We start from the raw sequence: 12,437 nt of genomic DNA, 5'->3' as shown, positions 1-12,437 counted from the left end.
TGTGTGTGTGTGTGTGTGTGTGTGTGAGATAGTGTGTGTGTGTGTGTGTGTGTGAGATAGTGTGTGTGTGTGTGTGAGATAGTGTGTGTGTGTGTGTGTGAGATAGTGTGTGTGTGTGTGTGTGTGAGATAGTGTGTGTGTGTGTGTGTGTGAGATAGTGTGTGTGTGTGTGTGTGAGATAGTGTGTGTGTGTGAGATAGTGTGTGTGTGTGTGTGTGAGATAGTGTGTGTGTGTGTTTGAGATAGTGTGTGTGTGTGTGTTTGAGATAGTGTGTGTGTGTGTTTGAGATAGTGTGTGTGTGTGTTTGAGATAGTGTGTGTGTGTGTTTGAGATAGTGTGTGTGTGTGTGTTTGAGATAGTGTGTGTGTGTTTGAGATAGTGTGTGTGTGTGTGTGATAGTGTGTGTGTGTGATAGTGTGTGTGTGTATACCTGCGTGGTCATAGTACAAGGCGTAGGAGTCCTCAATATGGGGGGCGGAGCCAATACTGGTGGGAGGAGCTCTTGACAGGAAGGGCTGCTGCCGTTGGCTTGGTAACGAGACCTGACATGAGACAGAACCCCCTGCAGGCCAGAAGCAGAAACACACACAGCGTAAAGGATGGGGAAGGTGTGTGTGTCTGTTTTATTATTTAAGTCTCAGGTCCCACCTACGAGATGCATCCTACCCCTTTAGGTAAACAACTTCATAAAACCGAATCTCCAACCTCCTTATGTAATAGCTAGTGATTAAATGTGACAAAATGGTGGTAGCAGAGCAGTTCTGCAAGAGTTTTCATTCCCACAGAGAGAGAGAGCTTTCATTCCCACACAGAGAGAGAGTTCATTCCCACACAGAGAGAGAGAGATTTCATTCCCACACACAGAGAGCTTTCATTCCCACACAGAGAGAGAGCTTTCATTCCCACAGAGAGAGAGCTTTCATTCCCACACAGAGAGAGCTTTCATTCCCACACAGATAGAGAGAGCTTTCATTCCCACAGAGAGAGAGAGCTTACATTCCTACACAGAGAGAGAGCTTACATTCCTACACAGAGAGAGAGCTTACATTCCCACACAGAGAGAGCTTACATTCCCACACAGAGAGAGCTTACATTCCCACACAGAGAGAGCTTACATTCCCACACAGAGAGAGAGCTTACATTCCCACACAGAGAGAGAGCTTACATTCCCACACAGAGAGAGAGCTTACATTCCCACACAGAAAGAGAGCTTTCATTCCCACACAGAGAGAGAGCTTCCATTCCCACACAGAAAGAGGGCTTCCATTCCCACACAGAGAGAGAGAGTTTTCATTCCCACACAGAGAGAGCTTTCATTCCCATACAGAGAGAGCTTTCATTCCCACACAAAGAGAAAGCTTTCATTCCCACACAGAGAGAGTTTTCATTCCCACACAGGGAGAGAACTTTCATTCCCACACAGAAAGAGAGCTTTCATTCCCACACAGAGAGAGCTTTCATTCCCACACAGAGAGAGAGAGCTTCATTCCCACACAGAGAGAGAGTTCATTCCCACACAGAGAGAGAGTGTTCATTCCCACACAGAAAGAGAGCTTTCATTCCCACACAGAGAGAGCTTTCATTCCCACACAGAGAGAGAGCTTTCATTCCCACACAGAGAGAGAGAGCTTTCATTCCCACACAGAGAGAGAGAGCTTTCATTCCCACACAGAGAGAGAGCTTTCATTCCCACACAGAGAGAGAGAGCTTTCATTCCCACACAGAGAGAGAGAGCTTTCATTCCCACACAGAGAGAGAGAGTTCATTCCCACACAGAGAGAGAGAGTTCATTCCCACACACAGAGAGCTTTCATTCCCACACACAGAGAGCTTTCATTCCCACACACAGAGAGCTTTCATTCCCACACAGAGAGAGCTTTCATTCCCACACAGAGAGAGAGCTTTCATTCCCACAGAGAGAGAGCTTTCATTCCCACACAGATAGAGAGAGCTTTCATTCCCACACAGAGAGAGAGAGCTTTCATTCCCACACAGAGAGAGAGAGCTTTCATTCCCACACAGAGAGAGAGAGCTTTCATTCCCACACAGAGAGAGAGAGTTCATTCCCACACAGAGAGAGAGAGTTCATTCCCACACAGAGAGAGCTTTCATTCCCACACAGAGAGAGAGCTTTCATTCCCACAGAGAGAGAGAGAGCTTTCAATCCAACACAGAGAGAGAGTTCATTCCCACACAGAGAGAGAGCTTTCATTCCCACACAGAGAGAGAGCTTTCATTCCCACACAGAGAGAGAGAGAGTTCATTCCCACAGAGAGAGAGAGAGCTTTCATTCCCACACAGAGAGAGAGAGCTTTCATTCCCACACAGAGAGAGAGAGAGTTCATTCCCACACAGAGAGAGAGAGTTCATTCCCACACAGAGAGAGCTTTCATTCCCACACAGAGAGAGAGCTTTCATTCCCACAGAGAGAGAGAGAGCTTTCAATCCAACACAGAGAGAGAGTTCATTCCCACACAGAGAGAGAGCTTTCATTCCCACACAGAGAGAGAGCTTTCATTCCCACACAGAGAGAGAGAGAGTTCATTCCCACACAGAGAGAGAGCTTTCATTCCCACAGAGAGAGAGAGAGTTAATTCCCACACACAGAGAGAGTTCATTCCCACACAGAGAGAGAGAGTTCATTCCCACACAGAGAGAGAGAGTTCATTCCCACACAGAGAGAGAGAGAGTTCATTCCCACACAGAGAGAGAGAGTTCATTCCCACACAGAGAGAGCTTCCATTCCAACACAGAGAGAGAGCTTTCATTCCCACACAGAGAGAGCTTTCATTCCCACACAGAGAGAGAGTTTTCATTCCCACACAGAGAGAGCTTTCATTCCCACACAGAGAGAGAATTCATTCCCAGAGAGAAAGAGCTGTCATATCATCACTACTGCTGAGGAGGGAGGCTCACTGTGCTCAGTGTGTGTGTCCATGAAGGAAGTGGGATGTTGTCATTCTGCTGGAATTATCACCCAGTACACACACACACACACACACACACACACACAGCCGAGTTTGCTCTCACAGCAGGGACCTGTCAACTCACTTGAGCTTTCAACTGGGATTTCCCTTCAGTGGACACGTACTCTCGCTTGCACACACACACACACACACACACACACACACACACAAATAAAGCAGTCTCAGGATTTTAAAACTGAGTCTACACTTCCCAATCTGGCCCTGATAATCCTATTACACGGTGTGTGTGTGTCTGCCACCGTGTGTGTGTGTTATGCCCTCCAGGACATCTACTCTGAGGAAATATAGTCAAGGACTCCAGTCACCCATCTGGCAAGCAGTCCACTAGTACCGCGCAACACCGCCCACTAGTACCGCGCAACACCGCCCACTAGTACAGCGCAACACCGCCCACTAGTACCGCCCACTAGTACCGCGCAACACCGCCCACTAGTACCGCGCAACACCGCCCACTAGTACCGCGCAACACCGCCCACTAGTACCGCGCAACACCGCCCACTAGTACCGCGCAACACCGCCCACTAGTACCGCGCAACACAGCCCACTAGTACCGCGCAACACAGCCCACTAGTACCGCGCAACACCGCCCACTAGTACCGCGCAACACCGCCCACTAGTACCGCGCAACACCGCCCACTAGTACCGCGCAACACCGCCCACTAGTACCGCGCAACACCGCCCACTAGTACCGCGCAACACCGCCCACTAGTACCGCGCAACACCGCCCACTAGTACCGCGCAACACCGCCCACTAGTACCGCGCAACACCGCCCACTAGTACCGCGCAACACCGCCCACTAGTACCGCGCAACACCGCCCACTAGTACCGCGCAACACCGCCCACTAGTATCGCGCAACACCGCCCACTAGTACCGCGCAACACCGTCCATTATTCCGCGCAACACAGTCCATTATTCCGCGTAACACAGTCCATTATTACCACGTAACAGTCCATTTTTACCACGTCACACAGTCCATTATTCCGCACAACACAGTCCATTATTACCGCGTAACACAGTCCATTATTACCACGCAACACAGTCCATTATTACCACGCAACACAGTCCATTATTACCGTGTAACACAGTCCATTATTACCGTGTAACACAGTCCATTATTACTGTGTAACACAGTCCATTATTACCGCGTAACACAGTCCATTATTACCGCGTAACACAGTCCATTATTACCGCGTCACACAGTCCATTATTACCGCGCCACACAGTCCATTATTACCACGTAACACAGTCCATTATTACCACGTCACACAGTCCATTATTACCACGTCACACAGTCCATTATTACCACGTCACACAGTCCATTATTACCACGTAACACAGTCCATTATTACCACGTCACACAGTCCATTATTACCACGTAACACAGTCCATTATTACCACGTCACACAGTCCATTATTACCACGTCACACAGTCCATTATTACCACGTCACACAGTCCATTATTACCACGTAACACAGTCCATTATTACCACGTCACACAGTCCATTATTACCACGTCACACAGTCCATTATTACCACGTCACACAGTCCATTATTACCACGTCACACAGTCCATTATTACCACGTAACACAGTCCATTATTACCGCGTAACACAGTCCATTATTACCGCGTCACACAGTCCACTATTACCGCGTCACACAGTCCACTATTACCGCGTAACACAGTCCACTATTACCGCGTCACACAGTCCATTATTACCGCGTCACACAGTCCATTATTACCACGTCACACAGTCCATTATTACCACGTCACACAGTCCATTATTACCACGTCACACAGTCCATTATTACCACGTCACACAGTCCATTATTACCACGTCACACAGTCCATTATTACCACGTCACACAGTCCGTTATTACCACGCAACACAGTCCATTATTACCACGCAACACAGTCCATTATTACCACGTCACACAGTCCATTATTACCACGTAACACAGTCCATTATTACCACGTAACACAGTCCATTATTACCACGTAACACAGTCCATTATTACCACGTAACACAGTCCTTATTACCACGTAACACAGTCCATTATTCCGCGCAACACAGTCCATTATTACCGCGCCACACAGTCCATTATTACCACGTAACACAGTCCATTATTACCACGTAACACAGTCCATTATTACCACGTAACACAGTCCATTATTACCACGTCACACAGTCCGTTATTACCACGTCACACAGTCCATTATTACCACGTCACACAGTCCATTATTACCACGTCACACAGTCCATTATTACCACGTAACACAGTCCATTATTACCACGTCACACAGTCCATTATTACCACGTCACACAGTCCATTATTACCACGTCACACAGTCCATTATTACCACGTAACACAGTCCATTATTACCACGTCACACAGTCCATTATTACCACGTAACACAGTCCATTATTACCACGTAACACAGTCCATTATTACCACGTCACACAGTCCATTATTACCACGTAACACAGTCCATTATTACCACGTAACACAGTCCATTATTACCACGTCACACAGTCCATTATTACCACGTCACACAGTCCATTATTACCACGTCACACAGTCCATTATTACCACGTAACACAGTCCATTATTACTACTAATACTTGTTATTGTTGACTCTATTGTTATTATTGTTATTATTAATTAATGTACTGCATTGTTGACACATAAGCATTTCACCATTTATACCTGCTGTAAAACTGTATGTGACTAAATAAAATTATATATTTTTAGATTTTTATTTGACAGTTTGTTTCAGGACCTTGTTTTTTAGTATTTCCAGCTGCATAGTTGGTGTGTATTCTATAGTTGAACCAGGCTTAATGTGAAGGTGTATATAGCTGGGTGTGTATTCTATAGTTGAACCAGGCTTAATGTGAAGGTGTTTATAGCTGGGTGTGTATTCTATAGTTGAACCAGGCTTAATGTGAAGGTGTTTATAGCTGGGTGTGTATTCTATAGTTGAACCAGGCTTAATGTGAAGGTGTATATAGCTGGGTGTGTATTCTATAGTTGAACCAGGCTTAATGTGAAGGTGTTTATAGCTGGGTGCACTTGTACGTCTGGGTGTATACTTCTGCATGTGTGTGTGTGTGTTCTTGCGTGTGTGTGTGTGTGTTCATGTGTGTGTGTGTGTGTGTGTGTGTGTTCATGTGTGTGTGTGTGTGTGTGTGTGTGTGTGTGTGTGTGTGTGTGTGTGTTAGAGGTCGACCGATTAATCGGATTTGGACACCGATTTGGCCGATTATAATTATTATTATTTTTACACCTTTATTTAATCTTTATTTAACTAGGCAAGTCAGTTAAGAACACATTCTTATTTTCAATGACGGCCTAGGAACAGTGGGTTAACTGCATCGTTCAGGGGCAGAATGACAGATTTTTACCTTGTCAGCTCGGGAGATTCAATCTTGCAACCTTACAGTTAACTAGTCCAGCGCTCTAACCACCTGATTACATTGCACTCCACGAGGAGACTGCCTGTTACGCGAATGCAGTAGAAGCCAAGGTAAGTTGCTAGCTAGCATTAAACTCATCTTATAAAAAACAATCAATCAATCAATCATAATCACTAGTTAACTACACATGGTTGATGATATTACTAGTTTATCTAGCGTGTCCTGCGTTGCATAAAATCGATGCAGTGCGTATCGTTGCTCCAATGTGTACCTAACCATAAACATCAATGCCTTTCTTAAAGTCAATACACAGAAGTATATATTTTTAAACCTGCATATTTAGCTAAAAGAAATCCAGGTTAGCAGGCAATATTAACCAGGTGAAATTGTGTCACTTCTCTTGCGTTCATTGCACGCATAGTCAGGGTATATGCAACAGTTTGGGCCGCCTAATATGCCAGAATTTTACGTAATTATGACATAACATTGAAGGTTGTGCAATGTAACAGGAATATTTAGATTTATGGATGCCACCCGTTAGATAAAATACGGAACGGTTCCGTATTTCACTGAAAGAATAAACGTCTTGTTTTCGAGATGATAGTTTCCGGATTCGACCATATTAATGACCTAAGGCTCGTATTTCTGTTTGTTATTATGTTATATCTAAGTCTATGATTTGATAGAGCAGTCTGACTGAGCGGTGGTAGGCAGCAGCAGGCTCGTAAGCATTCATTCAAACAGCACTTTCCTGCATTTTGCCAGAAGCTCTTCGCTGTGCTTCAAGCCTATCAACTCCCGAGATTAGGCTGGTGTAACCGATGTGAAATGGCTAGCTAGTTAGCGGGGTGCGCGCTAATAGCGTTTCAAACGTCATTCGCTCTGAGACTTGGAGTAGTTATTCCCCTTGCTCTGCATGGGTAACGCTGCTTCGAGGGTGGCTGTTGTCGTTGTGTTCCTGGTTCGAGCCCAGGTAGGAGCGAGGAGAGGGACGGAAGCTATACTGTTACACTGGCAATACTAAAGTGCCTATAAGAACATCCAATAGTCAAAGGTTAATGAAATATAAATGGTATAGAGAGAAATAGTCCTATAATTCCTATAATAACTACAACCTAAAACTTCTTACCGGGGAATATTGAAGATTCATGTTAAAAGGAACCACCAGCTTTCATATGTTCTCATGTTCTGAGCAAGGAACTTAAACGTTAGCTTTCTTACATGGCACATATTGCACTTTTACTTTCTTCTCCAACACTTTGTTTTTGCATTATTTAAACCAAATTGAGCATGTTTCATTATTTATTTGAGGCTAAATTGATTTTATTGATGTATTATATTAAGTTAAAATAAGTGTTCATTCAGTATTGTTGTAATTGTCATTTTTACAAATAATAATAATAATAATATATATATTTTTTAAATTATTATTATTATTATTATTTATTTTTATAAATCGGCCGATAAATCGGTAGCGGCTTTTTTTGGTCCTCCAATAATCGGTATCGGCGTTGAAAAATCATAATTGGTCGCCCTCTAGTGTGTGTGTGTGTGTGTGTGTTGGTGTGTTGGTGTGTGAGTTGGTGTTGGTGTGTTGGTGTGTGTGTTGGTGTGTTGGTGTGTTGGTGTGTTGGTGTGTTGGTGTGTGTGTGTGTTAGTGTGTGTGTGTGTTGGTGTGTGTGTGTGTTGGTGTGTGTGTGTGTTGGTGTGTGTGTGTGTTGGTGTGTGTGTTGGTGTGTGTGTGTGTTGGTGTGTGTGTGTGTTGGTGTGTGTGTGTGTTGGTGTGTGTGTGTGTTGGTGTGTGTGTGTGTTGGTGTGTGTGTGTGTTGGTGTGTGTGTGTGTTGTGTGTGTGTGTTGTGTTGGTGTGTTGTGTTGGTGTGTTGTGTTGGTGTGTTGTGTTGGTGTGTTGTGTTGGTGTGTTGTGTTGGTGTGTTGGTGTGTTGGTGTGTGTTGGTGTGTTGGTGTGTTGGTGTGTTGGTGTGTGTGTGTGTGTGTGTGTGTGTGTGTGTGTGTGTGTGTGTGTGTGTGTGTGTGTGTGTGTGTGTGTGTGTGTGTACCTGCTCTCTGGCTGATGACCTCCACTACAGACGAAGGGAAGTATCCGACCCGGTCCGTTCCTCTCTGGTTGTCATGGATATGACCTTTCCACCGCACGTCCGTGTGCTGCTCTAACACCTGAAATCGACCATTCATCGTTCAGCATTATAGCTCTGCTATTTGTGTGAATGTTGATTCTAAGTGGTTAGAGGGTCAACTTCTACCAAAACAACTCTGTTGAGCCACCTGATGTGAGAGTCGTCACATTGAAGTCACATTGAAGTCGTGTTGATTAGTGCAACAATAACGACTTTCTTATTGACAAGATCAGCGTGTCCGTTCTCTTCAGTTTGGTGTGTGAATAGCACCCTGCTGGTGCTGTAAAACCCCAACACTAGCTAGTATTCTACGCCTCATGTATCTCTGCATGAGTAACGGAAATGGGCTTATTAACATTCCAATGAGGGCAGATAGTGTACAGTACAGTGTACAGTACACACAGTCCTCACTGTGTAAGTGCCAGGCCAGCAGACTGGATCCATGTTAGACAGGGCAACCTGCAAGGCTCTTCTCTGACCTATACACAACAATGGAAGAGCTAACACACACACACACAAACACACTCTGAGCGAGCACACACACACATACATTCTCAGCGAGTCTTAAAACTTCTTATGGCTGCAATCCCGTTAACAGGATGATATGACAACAGCCAGTGAAAGTGCAGGGCTCCAAATTCAATTGGAAATCTCATAATTAAAATCAAACATACATGTATTTTATACCATTTTAAAGGTAATCTTGTTGTTAATCCCACCAAAGTGTCCGATTTCAGATAGGCTTTACAGCGAAAGCACCATAAATGATTATGTTAGGTCACCGCAAAATCACAGACAAACACAGTCATTTTTCCAGCCAAAGACAGGAGTCACAAAAAGCAGAAATAGAGATAAAATGAATCACTAACCTTTGATGATCTTCATCAGATGACACTCATAGGACTTCATGTTACACAATACATATATGTTTTGTTCGATAAAGTTCATATTTATATCCAAAAATCTCTGTTTACATTGGCGCCATGTTCAGAAATGCCTCCAAAATATCCAGAGAAATTGCAGAGAGCCACGTCAAATAACAAATACTCATCATAAACTTTGATAAAAGATATATGTTTTACATAGAATTAAAGATACACTTGTTCTTAATGCAACCGCTGTGTCAGATTTGAAAAGCTTTACGGCAAAAGCACAATATTCAATAATCTGAGAACAGCGTTCAGCCACAAAAGGAAGCCATACAGTTACCCGCCAAATTGTGCAGTCAACCAAACTCATAAAAAGCATTATAAATCTTCACTTACCTTTGCTGATCTTCGTCGGAATGCACTCCCAGGACTCCCACAACAAATGTTTGTTTTGTTCGGTAATGTCCATCATTTATGTCCAAATAGCTATTTTTGTTAGCGTGTTTGGTAAACAAATCCAAAGTCAGGAAGCGCGTTCACTAAAAGCAGACGAAATGTCAAAAAGTTCTGTAACAGTCAGTAGAAACATGTCAAACGATGTATTGAATCAATCTTTAGAATGTTTTTAACATAAATCTTCAGTAACGTTCCAACCGGAGAATTACATTGACTTCAGATGAGCGATGGAATGGAGCTCCCTCTCATGTGAACGCGCATGGTCAGAGCATGGTAGACCTGACTCATTCCTGTCTCCTTCGGCCCCACTTCACAGTAGAGGCATCAGACAAGGTTCTACAGACTGTTGACATCTAGTGGAAGCCGCAAGGAAGTGCAAACTCATCCATATCCCACTGTGTATTCAATAGGGTCTTGGTTGAAAATCGACCAACCTCAGAATTCCCACTTCCTGTTTGGATTTTTTTTCAGATTTTTGCCTGCCATATGAGTTCTGTTATACTCACAGACACCATTCAAACAGTTTTAGAAACTTCTGAGTGTTTTCTATCCAATACGACTAATAATATGCATATATTAGCAACTGGGACTGAGGAGCAGGCAGTTTACTATGGGCACCTCTGTGCACCTTTCATCCAAGCTACTCAATACTGCCCCTACAGCTTAACAAATGCCTAGAGGGGCCAAAAACAAATATTAGAGTTCTGACAGTGTAGCCCACAACAACACACACACACACCCACACCCACACCCACACCCACACCCACACCCACACCCACACACACACACACACACACACACACACACACACACACACACACACCCACACCCACACCCACACACACACACACACACACACACACACACACACACACACACGCACTGGTGATGTCGCAAGCAATGGAATGCACTAACTAATGATTGACTGACAGGGCTTGTCTTTACCTACTAGGAAACATAGAACAAACTCCAATTTCTTACAAACGATACAGTCAATTACCCCTTAACATACCTCATACCACAATTACAAACCAACAGTTGACAACTTAGAGTACACCAAATTACCCCAAAATGCCACACCATAACCACAAACAAAACATACAGACTTACACACTAAGGTACACCAAATTACCCTCAGACACTTCTAAAATAACTCACACCAACCATAACTCCAAACAGACCTGTAAAAACAAATTCACAAGTACATCAAATACCCCTCACAACGCAGCTACATCAAAATAGCAGTTCTTGTTCAATCTTGTTCTGAGAGCGGCTCTGTCTGCCTAAAGAGCAGGAACAAACGGGATTGTTTATGTTGAGGCATGAACACAAACCATGATGAGGTCTCCAGCACGGAGGTTGAGGGCTGTAGGGTCATGAAGGTTCCAGTAGTCCTTCACAGCTCTCACCTGGAGAGACCCTAACGCTTCTAGACAGAGAGACACAGAGACACAGAGAGAGAGACACAGAGAGACAGAGAGAGAAAGAGAGAGACAGAGATGCAGAGAGAGACACAGAGAGAAGAACAGAGAGAGAGACACAGAGAGAGAGAGCGAGAGACACAGAGAGAGAAACACAGAGAGAGAGAGCGAGAGAGAGAGAGAGACAGCGAGAGAGAGAGACAGAGAGAGACAGCGAGAGAGAGAGACAGAGAGAGACAGAGAGAGACAGAGAGAGACAGAGAGAGACAAAGAGAGAGACACAGAGAGACAAAGAGAGAGAGACAGATACAGAGAGAGAGACAGAGAGAGAGAGACAGAGAGACAGACAGAGAGACACAGAGAGAGACAGAGAGAGAGACAGAGAGAGAGACAGAGAGAGAGAGACAGAGAGAGACAGAAAGCGAGAGAGAGAGACAGAAAGCGAGAGAGAGAGACAGAAAGCGAGAGAGAATTACATTAACTAAATCAGAATGTTTACCAACAAAGCAGTCTTGATGGACCTGGGTGAATAATGTGGGGAAACGTCGACTGGAGAATACATAGAAAACAATCCATAAACCACACTGGGGAAATATATAGAGGAACAACAGGTCCAGAAATCTAACATAGTAACATGTGTATGTAGGAGAGGAGACCTCGTAATATTATCTTGATGTCCTTGCTGGCTGATGAGGTGGTGAACTGGTTGACGTTGTCCAGAGCTGTCTGGTTGTAAGTGTTACGCAGATTCACATCAATACCAGCCTAGGTGGACGGACACACACAGAGTTAGTCTCTAACACACACGTATGCAAGCACACACACACACTTTCCCCCAACTGAAGCTACACTACATGACCAAAAGTATGTGGACACCTGCTCGTCAAACATCTCATTCCAAAATCATGGGCATTAGTATGGAGTTGGTCCCCCCTTTGCTGCTATAACAGCCTTCTGGGAAGGCTTTCCACTAGATGTTGGAACATTAATGCAGGGACTTGCTTCCATTCAGCCACAAGAGCATTAGTGAGGTCGGGCACTGTTGTTGGGCGATTAGGCTTGGCTCGCAGTTGGTGTACCAATTCATCCCAAAGGTGTTCGATGGGGTTGAGGTAAGGGCTCTGCCAGTCAAGTTCTTCCACACCGATC

At 44.4% G+C, this 12,437-nt stretch overlaps 1 protein-coding gene across 3 annotated transcripts in view; it reads right to left on the bottom strand.

Annotated features, from left to right (window-relative positions):
* Positions 1–12,437, bottom strand: part of LOC129828648 (caskin-2-like) — a 123,734-nt gene that overhangs the window by 46,003 nt on the left and 65,294 nt on the right. For all 3 annotated transcript variants that reach the window (XM_055889745.1, XM_055889743.1, XM_055889746.1), the window contains 4 exons: positions 11,945–12,053; positions 11,202–11,296; positions 8,465–8,582; positions 432–563 (listed from right to left, as the gene is read on the bottom strand). In XM_055889745.1, coding sequence (XP_055745720.1) covers positions 432–563; positions 8,465–8,582; positions 11,202–11,296; positions 11,945–12,053 — 454 coding nt within the window. The remainder of the gene's footprint in view (positions 1–431; positions 564–8,464; positions 8,583–11,201; positions 11,297–11,944; positions 12,054–12,437) is intronic.

This window comes from Salvelinus fontinalis, chromosome 30 (genome assembly GCF_029448725.1).
Source record: "Salvelinus fontinalis isolate EN_2023a chromosome 30, ASM2944872v1, whole genome shotgun sequence".
Taxonomy (NCBI): domain Eukaryota; kingdom Metazoa; phylum Chordata; class Actinopteri; order Salmoniformes; family Salmonidae; genus Salvelinus; species Salvelinus fontinalis.
This window is presented reverse-complemented; position numbering and strand designations above follow the sequence as displayed.